Raw genomic sequence first — 18,523 nt, forward strand, 5'->3', positions numbered from 1 at the left:
GCAAACACAAATATGGTTTTCGAATAGTTGACTCTTGAAATTAAAATTGGTCGGTCTTTTTCTTCAGCAAAAAATTAATGGTCATACTTTCTTTTTATATGGAGGGATTAGGTGTGTGCATATGTCTGGGGTTCTGATAAAAGTGTTAACGTGAGTCATAAGAGTTGATTCATCATTAGTTGAAGTATTTAACGACTTAAGTTTAATCGATTTCCTTTTGTTAGTAAAATACTTTCTAATCTCACTCAGATTACTATAAATTTTTGAATTAAGTGTATCATCGACTCATTAAACATATTACTCTTCTAACTTGTTTTATATTTTATTGTAGTTCAATTAATATGGATTGACTTGACTTGTTAATTAGAATATTCACATGTTTTACTAAATATTAGTGATAATAATAAAGACAATAAGTTCAAATTAAAATATTAACTTATATAATTAGATAAATAAATAAATTAAGTGTCAAAATCATTCAAATATTATTAAACATTATTCTACTCTTAAAAAAAATCAATGTGTCATCTTACATAATTAAAAATAATAAATATTTATAATTAAAAAATTATAAAGATTGTTGTTAATATATTAATAATAATTTTTTATAATTTTTTTATTATAATTATCTATTATTTTTAAGGTTTAAATGGGCGAATTAACTTTTTGACCCGTTAATCTATATTAGACTCACCTGTTTAACTTGTCAATTCGACGAGTCATGAATGGGACGGATCAACCCGACTCTTTGAGCACTTTTATAGAAAAAATTTATATTTTTGAAATAAAATTTGTCGGTGATTAATGTTTTACATAGAAATTTATTTACATTAATTTTTTTATACATCATTTGATTCATTAAAATATTGTTGATATTTACTTTATTTTGTTAGATATTAAACTTTCTTTCATCAGAATATTAAAATTTAATTTAATTTAATTTATAATGTTTATATTTTATTGTCAAAAAATTAATATCAATAATTATAACAAAATAAATAGATCTAAAACAAAAAATAATTAAAAAAAATTGAAAATTAATGGATGAACTAATTCGCCAACTCACCTTATGATGCCAACTCGCCTTATGATGGGTTACTATTTCTAGCCCACACAACCTTACTAAACCAATCTACTCTACTCAACTTTTTTGCAAACCAATAATGGATTGGAGCAAAACGGGTCGGCATTAGCATTCCTAATTATGGATCTACCTACCACTAACTCAATTTAAACAAGTTTAATTCCTGAATTAAATAAACCAATTTTAATTTGACACCCATTTAAAAAATTATATTTTTTAATTTAATTTAACTTGATCTTGTGATGAGGCGAGTTAACTTATGAGTTGAACTTATTTTAATCCTAATTTTTAAATAAGATCTGTGATGCTTTGTAACTTTATTAAACTCTTAAGTTCGTAGTTGACATGGATATGCTTTTAGATTTGTTACTTATAACACAGATTTTATTGTACAAAATTATTTTGTGTTCTAAACTTGGTTTTTCCTTTTAATAATATTCTATTATACTTTTTTTAAAAATTAATTCGAATGTTATTTATTTATTTTATTTTTTTGGCAAAGAATTAAAGAAATAAAATAAATGGGACACTTTAGGGGTGTCCCAACCCTTATACAAACTCATTCAAGCTGGGTTAAGATGCTTGTACAAAACATACCCCTTACGACATCATGTAACAAACCTGTTTAAAACCCCTTACAAAGTCTTATGCTTCTAAACACAATCTAATCATGACAACAAAATAGGTAAACTCTAATATAGTAACCCAAAAATCTTCACACTCCAGCAGCTATAACTTGCATTCGAAAGCCAAAAAGTAATTTACTACAAACTCTAACAAAGCATGCTTTGTGCAACAGAACACATTCTCCAATAAAACCAAGACCAATCATACCACCTATTTGAACATCACCATTGGTAGCAGCAAAAGAGCCATGCATTAAACCACCAAAGATATTCTTGGTTTTATCTAGCTCCAGAGTGATTTAAAGCATGTTAAAATCTCCACCTTCGTGAAACAACAGCATCTTCAAACCAGCATCTTTTCACACTTCCATCTCCTTTTATAGATTAATAATCTGCTCCCCTTCAGCTATACCTACACAACAACACCACCTTTCCCACCTCTCAAATAGGCTTAAACAAGCGAAACAAAGTCCAAAAAACATGCTCTTGAAAGAATTATAGCATATTTATTACCACACCCAAACCAATCATTCAGAATATGAATAGGATAGCTCCTGTAAAATACATACATCAACATATGAAAAAATAAAAACACTTTTAATCCCTTACCTACTTACCATGTTGACACAGGTTAATGGTGATAATATCCAATCACAGAAGGAAAAGATAACTTTCTTTTCTTTGTGTTTCAACCAAACCCAAGATTGGACTTGCGCCATAGTGAAAATCTCCTCTGCGTCTACCTTTGCTTGTTTAAAGATAACCCTGTTCCTATGCTTCCAAATGCTCCATACTATGGAGACCCAAAGGCTTTTCCATAACCTATTGCCCTCTTTGTTAGAGCACATACAATAGAATTGTTCAAAATGAAAAATCAGTTCTTTGTGATTCACAGAACTAATTCCCAACCATCTAAAGCACATGTTCCAAACTTTACTTGATTCCCTACAAGAAAGAAGGATGTGTGTTGTAGTCTCCTCTTTGGTTCCACATAAAGCACATAAAGTATCTCCTAAAAACACTCCCCTTTTGTGCAGATTCTGTTTTGTTGCTAACCTATTCGAGAAAGCCCTCCACACAAAAAACATGGCCGATGGCATAACCTTTAAATTCCAAAGAGAACCAAACACGGAACCCCCTGCCCCACACTCGTAGTAAGTTAACTTATTATAGGCGGATTTTACCGAAAAAGTGTAAGATGGAGGATCAATCCATATCCTTGAGTCCTCTTTGTCAGGTTGTAGTAACACCTGTGATATTATTGACATGAACTTCTCTACCATAGTTTTTTCCCATTCAAACCAGTCTCTTCTCCAACTGAAATTCCACTCCCACCCAACTGCATTCCAACTACCAAAATTATCTATAGTCTTGTCTTTAAGCTCAGAGTTATTGTATATTCTTTCATATCTTACTTTGAGTTGACTATTGGTTAGCCATTCGTCTTCCCATAATTTGATCTTCGTCCCTGATCCAACTTTCCAGACCATATTCTGATTGAACCAATTAACTCCTTGGTCTGAAATACTAGCTTTGAATAAATCTAACCACCATCTAGACGTAAAACTATTTTGTTTCGGTACATAAGAATTTGACAACCACCTCAAACCATACTTAGATTCTAAGACCTCCTTCCAAAGACCATACTCTGTTGAACCCAGTCTCCATAGCCATTTGGCCAAAAGTGCCTTATTGAAATGCTCAATACGCCTAATACCAAGACCTCCCACCTCTTTCTCTTTACAAATATTATCCCAACTAGTCCAAGCAATTTTCCTCCCTTCCGTGCCCCACCCCCACAAAAACTTCCTCTGTAATTTTGTAATCTCTTTGCACACTCCAATTGGTGCTTTAAAAAAGGATAGGTAGAATAGTGGTATAGCGTTGATAACTAATTTTATAAGGCACACTCTTCCCACGAAAGACAGATTCCTCCCCTTCCATACAGATAGATTCTTCCTTATCTTTGATACCACAGGCTCCCAAAAGGAACACCTAGATGGATTACCTCCTATAGTTAAACCTAAGTATGAGAAAGGTATCTCCATTATACTACAATGGAGTATTTCTGAGTATAACTTCACCTCATAACTATCTACTCCAATTGCACCCAACTTACTCTTAAAGTAGTTTACCCTGAGGCCCGAACTTAATTCAAAACATCTTAAAATAGCCTTAATACACCTAATATTTTGTACGTTTGATTCACATAAGAAAAGGGTATCGTCTGCAAATTGGAGTAGATCCACCTCCACGTTTTTAACCCCTATTTTGATTCCTGATAACAATTTTTTTCTTGTCGTTTGTTTTACAAGCCCAGATAAACCTTGTGCGATAATCAGAAACAAAAACGGTGCCATCGGATCCCCCTGTCTAAGACCTCTAGTTGGTTTTGAATTCTTTTGTCGGGCTACCATTTACCAAAACCGAGATTGTTGCCGATTCAAGGCAAGCTCTAATCCACTGCACCCACTTTCCACAAAACCCTAGTCTTCTCATCATATAAAATAAGAATTCCCAACTTACCGAATCGTATGCCTTCTCGAAATCAAGTTTCACAATCACCCCCTTTTTCTTTCTTCTTTTCAAGTCATCCACAACCTCATTGACAACAAGAACACTATCTAACAAACCTCTATTGGACAAAAAAGTTGACTGTGAACCATCAATAACCTTCTCAATTACTTTTTTAATCCTATTAGACAGAACCTTTGTCAAAATCTTATAAAGACACCCGACGAGTGATATAGGTCTATATTCTTCAAGGGATTGAGGGTTCTCAGACTTCGGGATCAATGTTAAGAATGAGGCATTACAGCCTTTCGGAATCTTCCCCTCTTTGTGAAAGAATTTTACTGCTCCCAACACATCCTTTTCTAGTAGACACCAGTTATTTTTAATAAAACTAAAAGTTACTCCGTCAGGTCCAGGACTTTTATGACTATCACAATTCCAAATGGCTTCCTTTATTTCCTTTTCCTCGAACGGATCAGTCAAGAGTCTATTATCAGATTTAGAAATCTCCTTAAATTCCACATTGTCCAACCTAACTCCAATATCTTCGATGGCCGACATCTTATTCTTATAAAACTCCTTGACCACCTCCTTTACCCTATTTGGTTCTTCCACCCAAATACCAGAGAGATTACAGTGTGCTCCTTTTATCTCATTTCTCATCCTCCTCCATTTGATGGAAGCATGGAAATTTTTTTATTTTGAATCCCCCTGTTTAATCCATAATGCTCTTGACTTTTGTTGTAATAAGGATTCGTTCCTCTCATTTATGTCCTGTAGTTGGCTTAAAAGTTCTCTTCTTTCCCTAATCTTGTTTTCGTCCAAGCCATCTACATCATCTCTCATATCTAACTCTTGTATTTTCCTCAAGATTTCGAGTTTGATTTTGTCAACAAGCCCGAATACATCTTTATTCCATCCTTTCAGATCACTCTTTAGCATCTTCAGTTTCTCTTTTAACACAAAGATTTCGTTGCCCTGGACCAAATATCTATCCCATTTACTTTTAATAAAATTTTCAAACTCCTTATCTTCCTGCCATATGTTAAGAAACCTAAAAGGTTTTGGACCCCAATCCACCACATTTGATTTTAGCACTAAAGCACAGTGGTCAGATATTTGTCTATCTAAAACATATTGTTTACTTCCTGGCCAATGTTGTAACCATTCAAAGGAAATTAAAAATTTATCAAGCCTACTCTTAGCTTTACCATTAGGTTTATACCAAGTGTATTTTGTTCCAATACAGGGTATATCCACCAACTCCATATTATCAATGAAACTATTAAACTCTTGTAATTCTTTCTTGTAACCATTACCATTGGAACTATTTATCCCCCTACGCTCCCTTTCATTCCTTATAGAGTTGAAATCCCCCAAAATGCACCAAGAGTTACACGGTTCCCCTTGCCTAATCTCTAATAAGTCGGCCCACATTTGTATTTTCTCTTGCATATTGCAGGAAGAGTATACGTTTACAATAACCACAAGAATATTTTTCTCCTTAAAGAACCCCGAGAACACTATGAACCTCCTGTTGATGATATGATTGGAACATTGAAAAAACTTTTTATGCCAAATCGTAAGAATACCCCCTGACCCGTTAGTTGGATTGCTATAAAAATAATCAATGTCATTATCTCCCCATAACTTACAACAATTATTTAAACTAAAAAATGACAATCTTACTTCTTGCAAGCACAACATTCTAACATCTTCCTTTCTGATCAAATCCTTGATATACCTCCATTTCACAGGACTCCCAAACCCTCTCACATTTAACGTAAGAATTTTCATAGATAACCCGTAACCTCCCTCGCCTCCCTTTGGATTTTCATACTCCAGTCCCTTTTTTCTAATTCTTCTAGGTTAACCATGACATTTCCTTCAACCCCACATGTAGCCCCTAACTGTTTACCCAATTCCCATACTCGAATCGTTTCTAGACTACCATGTTTTAACCAGAACAAACGATTACAGTTATTTATTACCATATCAGAAACATAATTACTAATATGAGATAGAATATTAGTATATTTAAATACATGAGATAGAATTACTAATTCGAATGTTATTTATAATTTAATTACATCTTAAATATATATATATATATTTAAATTTTCTTAAAACATTTTAAATACAAAATATAAACATAAATATTTAATAACATTATATGTTTTCAAAAGATACATGTTTGTTAGAAGGATAAATAATGTAATCCTCTCGTCCATTTTATGTACGGTTTCATGACTAAAAAAAGTAATAAAAAATAAATAAATATATATATATATATATAAAAAGGATGTTTACTAAGAAATATTTATAAAAGAGTAACACATTTTTTATTTAAACATTTAATACTTTAATAACATCATGCTACCAACTAAAAAATCTAAATAATTGATATTTAAAAACATTGGTAACTTATTAGATACTAATTTAAAAATGATTTATAAATGATAAAAACTAATTTAAATACTCATAATTTTTTAATTTTTAAAATAGTATATAAGTTAGTAAATATAAAATAACTATTTTTTTTTTCTAAAATTAATTTTTATTTAATGATTTTTAGTAGTGATTATACTAAAATGCCTTAAATTTTAAACTATTATTATCATAAACTGTTGGAGATCCCACGTCAACTAGATATGAGAATATTTTATTGTATATAAGTGGAGTGCAAACCTTATCTCATAAGCCGGTTTTATGGGTTGAGTTAGACTTAAAGTTTACTTCGTAACATGGTATCAGAGCCATTTCGAGCTTATCCTAGCGAGTATTTGTTGGGTCTATCGTGTCACATGAGTCGATTTTATAGGGTCGAGTAAGGCTTAAAATCTACTTCATAACATAAACAGTTTTATAAAATTATCCTACCTTTTCAAATTAATCACACTAACAAAAATAAGAATTTATTATAGTTAATATGAATCCAAAAGAACTAAAAATATGTTTTTACAATTGATATTTCCTTTTAATTCAAGTACTTATTTATCCTCTTAATCAAAATCAATTATAGAATAATAAATAAATAACTAAAAAACTACCATCTCTAATCCATTTTATTATTAAGATAAACTATATAATATAAGAAATGAATGAATGAGAATAATAAATTTTTCCAAAAGTAACCTTATTTTATTAATTTGTTTTTTTATTGTCTATTATTAATATTATGAAGAATATAAATTAAAATAATAATAAATATCCTTTTAAAAAACTAAAATGGTATTTATTTTAAGATTTGATTTTTTACCTGACAATTATTATAAAAAGATATTATAATTTCAAAACAGAAGAATAGTTGACTGTTGAAATTTAACAACCAAAATAACAAGGCATATACATGCATTATTGATTTGGTATTGAAAGGGAAACTCAAAATATCTGCAGTTAAATGTGAAGTGTTTGTTTTAGAAAAATCCATTGCTGAGAACCTCTAAAATTCTTCTCTATGCCACAAAATTAACAATTTTTTCTGCTCCAGTTAAGTCTGATTAACTTGCAACACAAGCTTCCCATTAATTTAATTCTAAACTCAGACCCTGCATGTGCATGATATATATTTTGCTATTTATTTATCTTAATCCAACTCATTTAACTAATTAAACAGTAATGAAAAGGAAAATTGTGACTGCTGATATTTTATTAATTATCAAGTAGTATTGACTAACAATCATAGTTGTCTTTCAATGACCACAACATTGACTTGTATGCTTTTCATTGAATGAACTATATAACCACATAATAATTTACTTTTTGTTGAATTTTATAATGTTATATTATTGTTAATATATTATGAGAACTACTATTTTAATATAAAGATGTTATAAAATCTTATTTTAATAATATTTTTTAAAATTTGTTAGAAGAAAGGATTATTTTTTTTATTCTTATTAACTTGGAATGTTATTTAAAACTCAATATCTTACATTTTGAATATGTTATAAATACTTATGGTCTTGAATAATGAGCCTGGAATGAAAATATAGTAATTCAGCTCTACATTACTCAGAGAAGAAAATCAATAACTAGGGACGGGTGATGAGACAACTTTAGTTGACAGTGTCAAAGGGTTTAGTTTTCACGCAAAACAATAAGAAAAAAAAAGTCAAAGAATTCTGGTGACCATTATTCATCTCTAATACCAATTTCTTATAAGAATTTTTTTAAAGAAGTTTTAAATTTTTCAAAAATTTAAATATTTTCATTAAATTTAAAAAATTGATTTTACTTTATGTTTAAAATATTTATATTTTGAATTAATATCTTCAATCAATTGAATATCTACAGTACAAGATAGCAGATGATATACAATACAAGGTCAAACATTAGACCATAGACTTGTGTGAAAGGGAATTCCTCAGTTATGATGTGTTTTATGCTCGAAAGTGGAAATGAAGGATTGAAAAGAAATGGTTTAAGAGAAAGTGTAAAGAAAGTTAAGATGTTTGGATTAAGGTAAATATAATAGAAAGTGTATAGAAAATTTATAAAAATTTGTGAATTATGTAATAGGTGTGATTAAAATAATATTTTTTTAATTAATAAAAATGTAACTTTACACATTTGTCTTTGTATTTAAAAATTTATAAAAAAATTAATTTGATTGATTATTGTGAATTATAATTTTTTTTAATTAAAATATTTTTTTTCTACAATTGAAATATTATTTCTGAATTGCGAGCTAATTTCGAAAAAATATAAATTATATAAAATTTTGAATTAAATTTATGATTGTCATAAAATTTATTTACAATAAAATTATAATTATAAATTATTTATTTTTTAATTAAAATTGTATGTAATTAAAAAATTATTTTACTGGAACAAATTATTTATGTGTTAAATTTATAATTTATAAAAAAATTATGAAATAAATATTAATTATTTATTTTTTAATTAAAATTGTATGTAATTAAAAAATTATTTTACTGGAACAAATTATTTATGTGTTAAATTTATAATTTATAAAAAAATTATGAAATAAATATTAATGCAGAAGGAATATGTATGGTGAAAGATAATAAAATAAAATGTAAAACTTTCTCCTCAAATTTTCAGAGAAAGACTTATTTTTCCCTTTCTCTCTCTTTCCCCTCCCGTCCCAACGCAAAATTTTGTCCGGACAGATATGTGGAGTGGAGGGTCTTTTTGTGCGGGCTTGCTCTAAAGGGGTGCCAGCTTTGTAGGGTGTAGGAGCTACTGTAACTAAGGAAGGTTTTTTTGAAGGATTCATTTGTGAATCAAGTTGGTCTTGTGCAGGTGTATCTTAATAGGAATGGGTTGGGATCTTGGAAGCCTTAACCATAGTCCAAAATGCTTTCCTAGTCTATAAGCAGATGCTGGTAAGGTTCTTTTCTGGATGGTGTAGATCCAGCACTAGTGCAACCAAGGTGGTAGCTGAAATTTGAAGGAGAAGCACGTAGACTAGATAGCTACTTTTAAAGGGCTAAAGACATGGTTACCTTATGCCTGCTGGTTTTTATATTTGTGCAGGTTTGGCAATATCCTGACACTTTCTACTTCTACTTTGTATGTTTCTCTTTGTTTGGCTACCTATGTTTTTTTTTGCAAAAGTTGGATTATGTAGAGGGTTTTGTATCTCCCACTTAATTTATTCTATTCTTAGCCGATAAAAGAAAAACAATGTCAAACATTAAATATTAAATTATAAAATATAAAAATTTGAACATTAAATAAAATATAAAGATTTAATATAAATTTAATTAAAAATAATTAAATTTTTAAATATTTAAAATTTAAGTATTTTATTTTATTAATTTTTTTATATATAAAGTCATCTAAATAACAACAATACAAGGTAACGTCAAATTTAAATACCAAAACATTAATTAAAAATATAATTTTTTTAATACATATTTAATTGAAAATATTTAAATTTATAAGACTTGAAACCAAATTAAACTTAAATAAATTAAACTACTATATCTGTAATATTTTTATGGTTTTTAATTTTGTTTTCATAATAACAAAAATAATTTTTATATCATTATTTAATTATTATTTAAATAAATTTTAGTTAAATTTATTTTAATTTGAAATTTGTGTTTCCAACTTAAAAAAATTATTTTTATACAAAAAAATACCTTTCTAAATTGTATGATTTGCAATATTTTTGAGCAGTAGATTTCTTAAACAGGAGCATAACACATTATATAAGGCAACGCAACGCTGGTGTTGGAAACAAACAAACCAAAAGCAGTTTCATTAACCAAACATTTTTGCATTAATTGCAGCAATGGGTTCAATGGATAACCAAGAAGCCATTGAGCTCTTTGAAGGCCAAAATATTTTGTACATGCAGTTATTTGGCCACCTTAAACCTTTGTGCCTTAAGTGGGCTCTACAACTAGGTATTCCAGACATAATACACAGCCATGGAAAACCTGTTACTCTTTCTCACTTGGTCTCAACTCTTCAAGTTCCACCATCTAAGACTGCTTTTGTGCAGCGGTTAATGCGCTTTTTGGCACACGATAAAATCTTTGATATCCACCACAGCCAAGAAGATCACGAAGTAGCATATGCTCTAACTCCAGCATCAAAACTTCTTGTCAATGGCTCTGGCCATTGTTTATCTCCAATGGTTCGGTTGATCACTGATCCACTTCTCATGAGTAAATACCACCACTTGGGAGAATGGATTTGTGGGGAGGACCCCACACTGTATGAGACAGCCTTAGGGACAAGTGTTTGGGAACTTCTTGACAGAGAACCTAAATACTTGAGTCTCTTCAGTGAGGGCATGGCTAGTGATTCCCAAATGGTAGACTTGGCTCTCAAAAATTGCACTTCAGCTTTTGAGAGTTTAGATTCCATGGTGGATGTAGGTGGTGGAACCGGAACCACGGCCAGAATTATCAGCGAAGCATATCCTAAGATGAAATGTGTTGTGCTTGACCTTCCTCAGGTTATAGCAAACTCCACAGGAACCAATAATTTAAGCTTTCTTGGTGGTGACATGTTCAAATCTATCCCTCAAGCTGATGCAATCCTACTAAAGGTACAAATATATGTATATGCTTTTCCTTGTTTAGAAAATAATGCTGCAAATTTGCAATTATGATTAAAGACGTGTTTTTTTTTTTTTTTTTTTTTTTTTCTCTTTTACTTTCTTTGCAGTGGGTTCTACATGATTGGGATGACGAAAATTGCGTAAAGATTCTGAAAAACTGTAGAGAAACTATTTCAAGCAAAGGCAACAGAGGAAAGGTGATTGTCATAGAAACAGTGATAAATGAAAAGCTTGATAACAAAGACGTGACTCAAACAAAACTGAGTTTGGATATGACAATGTTGGCTATTAATGGAAAAGAGCGAACTGAAGAAGAATGGAAAACACTCTTCACTGAAGCAGGATTCAAAGACTACAAATTGTTTCCCATTTTTGGTTTTAGATCCCTTATTGAGGTTTATCCATAGGCAGTGCTACGGTGTGTATATCAGAAGAAATTGTAATTTTCTGCTTTCCTATTTAGCAAAAACAAAATAAATAGAATAAACTTGTACTGGATTTAATACTTTTACTTGTGAAGAAATGGATTTACAATGTTTATGATATTTACTCTTATTATTATAACTTTTATGAAATTTATGATATTTTTTCTGTCCTACAGGAAAAGTGTCTTTTGAAAAGAGAAATTATACATTTTTTTTTTATATGTATATAATATTTGATGTGATTAATTTAGATATAAATATATATAATAAAAAATAAATTTGTAATTAAATAATATAAAAAATATTAAAATAATAATGTGATTGTGTAAAAAATAAAGTTGTCAATATATCATTATCTATACATTACTATTAAACACTCAAGTCTGGCAAAATTATATTTGAGCTTCAAAACAAACTTGTAATGTAAAACTTAATTGTTTCCATTCAAAAAAAATTACCTTGGCGATAATATATAAGTATGACTGACTTATTAAAATGTAAAACTAAGCTTTTAAGCTTATAATATAAATATGCCTCGGTTTCATCAGTACTTCGTTTCAAAGAATATATTCTTTATTATAATATTACTCATGATAATAATGAATAATAATAATAATAAAAAAAATGCAAGTTGGTATTTTTTTTTTATCGGCAATAGAGAAGTTGATACTTACAATCATGTATGGTGAGAGTTGTTTAAGTAGAAGAGCACATATAATATATTGTACGTAAATTTTATGTTTTTTTTAATTAATAGCCTTGAATGAGGAAATGCATTTATTGTTAGAACAAGCCCAAAGGCATTCGTTGTCAACATTTGTCTTACTATCCTATTTGAAATTATATTATGGGCATGAAGATGGCTGGATGGGGAGAGGAGCGAGGTACCTGTAGACAGATGAGTCTTCATTCACAAAACGAAATACTACTTGATTTCATGAAATGACGACTATTTAGAATTAAATAAATAAATATAATTATACAAATAATTTGACTAATCAAATAATATTCACTCATTAGGATTAATTGACTACTTTAATCTAGGTCCTCGTAAGATTTTATAAATAATTTAATATTTTTTTTATCAACAAATAAAATAAATAAAAAGAAATATTTTATGTATATCTAAACCTGTATAAAAAACCACAAATTATAAGACTCTTTAGACTTAAAAGAGAATTAAACATTCTAAGGTTTTCAGACCCTAAGCTTCTAACACCAAAATCTACACCTTTTCAGACCCAAAACTGGAGTGGAAAGAGTATAAACAAATCTGCCCCATAACCACCTAAATCCTACATCCAACTCTGTGCTTGAAATGGCTAAAAGAATACAATATTCTTTGGCAAAAAACACCGTGAACAATTCCAACAGGACATAAGCCACTGTCATCAAAACAGGACCAGCAACAACTTACAATCCTATTGCCTCCATTGTCATTCTTGGCCCACATACTATGATTCACGATTGTGATGCCATAAACACACCAAAGCTGAACATTGCCGTGCCAATACCTCCATTGGACAATATATCTATTTCATACATGTATAAATCCCACTTACAAAACACATTACAAAACAGGACACACAACACAAGACAAATCACAAAACTGGTCCTCCCCTGCATCAACATTAGTAAACAAACGTAATCCAGTAAAAAACAGTTCACATCCTGTGCTCCCAAATGTGCTCCCAAATACATCGTATTATCACCGTCCACATTCTTTTCCACACCTGATTCTACTTTTCAAACATATAAATTAAATGAAAGTTCTCAAAGTGACTACTCAGAACCTTGTGTTGAACTCCCAAAATGCCTACCCATCTAAACCATAGAGACCAAACACGTTATGCATATACACAATCTAGGAAAAGATGTTGGGTGAATTCTTCTGACTTACTACATAATACACATAAAGAAGAGTTCACAACCACTCCTCGCCTGATAAGGTTATAACTAGTTGGTATTATGTCCAAAAAGATTCTCCGAGCAATGATCAAAGCTTTAGGCAAAGCCTTTGCCTTCCATAGAAGACTAAAATCTCCATTCACTGAGCCATTGACTTGACCAGCATAAGCTGATTTCACAAAAAATACCCTTTTGGAATCCCTTCCCCATACAAGATGATCCTTGGATTCCTTGTAAAAGACGTCCCTGTTCAAGATTGTAAACAATTCTTCCTCCAACACTGATTCCCATTCAAACCTATCCCTCCTCTAGTTTAACCGCCATTGTCATCCAGAATTCTCCCAATAACCGACCCATCCACCGTCATCCCTTGATTCAAAGACAAAGAATACAGTCTAGGATACAAAGCCTTGAGATTATTGTTGTCAACCCAAGCATCCTCCCAAAATATGACTATGTCCCCAAAACCAACTTTCCAAACTAAAGTTTTTTGGAACCATCCTTCATCCTCACCCTCCTCGTAAACCTTAGATAAATCTCTTCACCACCAAGATTGATAATACGAACGAACTTGGCTTCTTCCTGATTCTGAACCATATTTAGACTCAAGAATATCTTTCCACTTCCCTTTCTCATCACTCATCAGCCTCCATTTCAATTTCGCCAAGAGTGACAGTAGAATTTTCTAATATCTTTAATCCCCAACCCACCTTCTTCAAAGGGTTTACATATATTCTCCCATCTTACCCAAAATATAGCCCTGTTATATGTGCCCCATGCCCAAAGGAATCTCCTTTGTATACTAGTGATTCTATTATAGACCGATACCGGAGCTTTAAAGAAAGACAAGTAGAAAAGTGGAATGGCGATGAAAACCGATTTGATTAAGCAAATTCTTTCTTCCATGGAAAAAAATCTCCACTTCCAAGTACTAAGTCTGGCATTTATTTTGTTCACAACAAGCTCCCAGAATTGTTTCTTCCTTGGGTTACCTCCTACTTCTAGCCCCAAGTACTTAAAAGGAATCCGCATAGTATTGCAATTTAAAGTTTTCACATAGGTTTCCAGGGAAAACTATCGACACTTACACCTGCCAACTTTGATTTATGGAAGCTTATTTTCAGACTAGAAACAAGTTCGAAGCATCTTAGAATCGCTTTAATAGTGAAAATGTTGGAAAAGGAGTCTTCACACATGAATAAAGTATCATCAACAAATTATAACATACAACATTTGATTTCATTCCTCCCCACCTTTACACCCTCGAGCAAATTTTTTTTTGAAGCTTGTCTCACTAGCTTGGTCAGACCTTCGACTACCATAAGAAACAGAAACGGGGCCAGGGATCTTCCTATCTCAGCCCTTAGAAGGTTTAAATTCCTCTGTGTAACTTCCATTAATCAAAACTGACACAAAAGACAATTTCAGGCATCCTCTAACCCACTTTATCCATTTGTTATGGAATCCCAACCTATGTAACAAATCAAGGAGGAAGTTCCACCTGACCGAATCATATGCCTTCTCATAGTGCACCTTGAAACATAACCCACTCCTCCGATTCCTCCTAACTTCCTCAACCACCTCATTTTCCGTAAGGACGCTATCTAACATTCCTCTGTCCCTCAGGAAGGCAGAATAACTTTCATCAATAACCAAAGAGAGAACTTCCTTCATGTGGCACGCTAACACCTCAGTAATAATCTTATAAAAAATTCCTACAAGGGAAATAGGTTTGAATTGATCGAGTGAAGAAGGGTCTTTCACTTTAGGTACTAAGGCAATAAAAGAGGCATTGCACCCTTTCGACAAACTCCCAGTTTCTTGGAAAAGGTGCACAACTTCCATAATGTCAGTTTTAAGATAATACCAACAGTTCCTGATGAAGTTAAAGTTGAACTCGTCCGAGCTTGGACTCTTCGATCCTTCGCACTGCCAAACAACTTCTTTCACCTCTTCCTCTGTGAAATTAGAAACCATTCTTAACCTGACCTCCACAGGAAGAGATTTAAACTCCACTGAACCAAGAGACACACCGTATTCTTATGTAGCCATGAACCTCTGTTCGAACAAAATCTTAGCTTCCCTACGAACTACTTCAGGTTCCTCACACCATTGGTTATCAACCTCAACACCTCTAACCTCATTTTTAAGTCTTCTCCACCTGATTACAAAATGAAAGAATTTAGAATTAGTATCCCCAAACTTGAACCAGTTTGCTCTAGCTTTTTGCCTGGAAAGGGAATCCAACTTTTTATCAACCAGCCTGAGTTGAGTAAACAATTCCATTATTCTCATCCTACCATTCTCCTATAGATCATCATTGTCATCCTTAACATCAAAATCCTCAATTTCCTTAAAAATTCGCTTCTGATTAGATTCTAGACACCCAAACACATTTATATTCCATTCTTTAAGGTCTTCCTTCAGTAACTTCAATTTATCTTTGAGTTTAGATATACTATTACCCTGCACATTGTAAGAACTCCATTTCTCCTTCACAAACTCCTTGAAGCCAAGCTCCATGAACCACACATCTATAGTCCTGAAAGGTTTAGGACCCCAGTCTTTGACCCAAGACTTCGCCACTAGAGAACAATGGTCTTACACTACCCTCGGTTGCACATACTGCTTGTATGATGGCCAAATTTGGAGCCACTATTCGGAAACAAGAATTCTATCCAGACTACTTTTAGTTGTTTCGTTTGATTTGTACCAAGTTTATTTTTTGCCTACAATTGGTATGTCCACCAGATAATTTTTTTCAATAAAACAATTAAAGCCACTAATCTCCTTCTTCTGGCTAGAGCTGCCTCTGATTCCTTTCCTTTCATCTTCCCTTCTAGCTATATTAAAGTCACCACAAAAGCACCCTACCATGATTTGATATGTACTCTTGAAAATTGTCAAAGCTTCCCATAAAGCAACCTTGTAAAGTTTCACGCTGCATATACATTAACCACAACGCTCATACTATTTGATTTAAGGTACTGACCAACAAATGCAGTGAAACCACTTCCTACAACATGATTGTCGTGATAGAATTTATCTTTGTGCCACACAGATAAAATACTATCTGCCCCATTCACTCATTCTTTATGAATCCATCCAATATTACTGTCCCCCCACAACGAGAAACATCTATTATCTGAGAAAGAAGAAGTTTTTGTCTCTTGCAAACATACAAATTTCGCACCCTCCTTAGCTACAATATGTTTCAAATAGGTTGCTTTAGTACCCCCTCCCAGGCCCCTGATATTCAGATTAACAATTATCATAATACAACTTTAATATACCTTCCTCAAACAACTTCTTTACTTTATCCCTTACCTCCAAACACTTCAATTCTCCTATTACATCCTCCTCATCCCCTGAACATTTCATACCCAATTGTTAACCCAAATCCCAAATACGAGCAGATTCAACAACATTCTCTTCGAACCTAAGCCGATTATTACACTGGATAATGTCACTATTAGACTCAGCATTGGAACAACGACTTAACATGGATGAAGAACTGATCCCATAGTGAAGGGACCCTAAACCTCCCTTGGACCTCCATCGCGGGCAAACATTTTTTTGTTCCCAGCGCCCAAAGATGACACAACCTTCTGACTCTCACCAACGTTTTGTAACCGTCTTCCACAATTGCGTCTTCCTCAACATTGGTAATACTCCTCCTCTCCAACCTTAAAAACCCCCACAACTCTCTTCACCGCGGTTATAATTGTCACTGGATTGGGGGTCCTTAGCTGAAGACGATGCACTGCCTCCAATAATGCCACTTCGATTTGCGTCACTGGGTTGAGTACTTTCAGTTTATGACGACGATCTCGCCCCTCTAGAGTTATTACCGAAAAACACCATTGCCGACTTCAATCTTCCTGACGCCAATGGCGACATTACAGCTAACATATCCCTTTAATGACCCTCCTCCTCACTGCCCCTAACTCTCTGGTTCTTTGGGCTCGGTGTCTCTGTTTTTTTGTTTTGGTCTCCAGTGCTACTAAACTGAACCTCACTTATTTCGGGCCTAGCTGTAATTGCTTTAAACAAGTGCACACCTTCAGTTAGGTTAACCTTAGAGTTTTTGAATAAGTGTACAAGCTGTATTGACCTACTGTGACAGGATGCCCCATCATCAGACAACACCTGTTCACGCATTGCCTTATTTGAGAAAGAAGATCCGCCTTTCTTCTGACACGCCCTTTCACTCTGAGCATACTCCTCCAAATACTTCCAATTTTTCTCTAGCGGTAATCGGGTTTTCCCTTCCTCCTTGGACTCCTCATCTCGCCGAATAACATCGTCGGCATTCTCACCACCCTCACCAAAAGCTTTTGTCAAAAAGTTGGTTTTCTCAATAAAGGATTTCGTTGACGAGACGCTGTCGAAATAACCAAAGTGATTAACAGGACAATTGCACACTCTTCCCCCTTGTCTGCATTCCTCCTCAACTGTTATATATTTGGCCATTAATCGATGCCCCTACTTTACAAGACTTCAACACATGTACCTGGATATGAGCATACTCAAGGTTCTCCCACGTCATTGTAGCTTCATCAATGGCTACCAAAGCTGACACATCTCCAACCACCTTTGACACGCATGATTCAGACCAAGGCTCTATATCTTCAAAAACGCTCACAAACCATTCATTGTTTAACTTAATAATATCTTCCATTCGCTCTCCTTCCTTAGGTGTTAAAAGAACAAGATTGTCTTCCATATATCTCACTTTAACCATACTCATCCCCTTTAACAAACTCTTCACATAGAGAATCAAAGTTAAAATTTGGAGACATCCATCCAACTATACTGTTAAACATCCATGGAAGAACTTTTGATGTAGTCTCGATGATAGGACCTTTCCACTGATTTGTGAAGTTTTCCTAACTACATCAGCATATGATTGTTTCACATTATG

At 32.6% G+C, this 18,523-nt stretch overlaps 3 protein-coding genes across 3 annotated transcripts; 1 reads left to right on the forward strand and 2 right to left on the reverse strand.

Moving 5' to 3' along the window:
- Positions 1-2,237: 2,237 nt before the first annotated feature.
- Positions 2,238-4,887, reverse strand: LOC137829189 (uncharacterized). Its single transcript, XM_068635986.1, has 3 exons — positions 4,237-4,887; positions 2,814-3,521; positions 2,238-2,264 (listed from the first exon to the last, which is right to left on the reverse strand). The coding sequence occupies exons 1-3, from the start codon at positions 4,885-4,887 to the stop codon at positions 2,238-2,240; spliced, it is 1,386 nt and encodes a 461-aa protein (XP_068492087.1).
- A 33-nt stretch (positions 4,888-4,920) lies between these two features.
- LOC137829190 (uncharacterized) lies at positions 4,921-5,661 on the reverse strand. Its single transcript, XM_068635987.1, has one exon. The coding sequence runs from the start codon at positions 5,659-5,661 to the stop codon at positions 4,921-4,923; it is 741 nt and encodes a 246-aa protein (XP_068492088.1).
- A 4,759-nt stretch (positions 5,662-10,420) lies between these two features.
- Positions 10,421-11,815, forward strand: LOC137828141 (isoflavone 7-O-methyltransferase-like). The gene is made up of 2 exons (XM_068634593.1): positions 10,421-11,254; positions 11,374-11,815. Exons 1-2 carry the CDS (start codon positions 10,490-10,492, stop codon positions 11,671-11,673), a joined length of 1,065 nt encoding a protein of 354 aa, XP_068490694.1. The 5' UTR covers positions 10,421-10,489; the 3' UTR covers positions 11,674-11,815.
- The last annotated feature ends 6,708 nt before the right edge of the window (positions 11,816-18,523 follow it).

Source organism: Phaseolus vulgaris, chromosome 7 (assembly GCF_000499845.2).
Source record: "Phaseolus vulgaris cultivar G19833 chromosome 7, P. vulgaris v2.0, whole genome shotgun sequence".
NCBI lineage: Eukaryota > Viridiplantae > Streptophyta > Magnoliopsida > Fabales > Fabaceae > Phaseolus > Phaseolus vulgaris.

Coding starts and splice junctions, on each gene's coding strand:
- LOC137829189 (XM_068635986.1), bottom strand. CDS start 4,887: ATGAGAAATGAGATAAAAGGAGCACACTGTAATCTCTCTGGTATTTGG. Junction 3,522..4,236: donor TCGAGAAGGCATACGATTCG/GTAAGTTGGGAA, acceptor ACAAAATTACAG/AGGAAGTTTTTGTGGGGGTG. Junction 2,265..2,813: donor GTTCTCTTTGGAATTTAAAG/GTTATGCCATCG, acceptor TGTATTTTACAG/GAGCTATCCTATTCATATTC.
- LOC137829190 (XM_068635987.1), bottom strand. CDS start 5,661: ATGTGGGCCGACTTATTAGAGATTAGGCAAGGGGAACCGTGTAACTCT.
- LOC137828141 (XM_068634593.1), top strand. CDS start 10,490: ATGGGTTCAATGGATAACCAAGAAGCCATTGAGCTCTTTGAAGGCCAA. Junction 11,255..11,373: donor CTGATGCAATCCTACTAAAG/GTACAAATATAT, acceptor CTTTCTTTGCAG/TGGGTTCTACATGATTGGGA.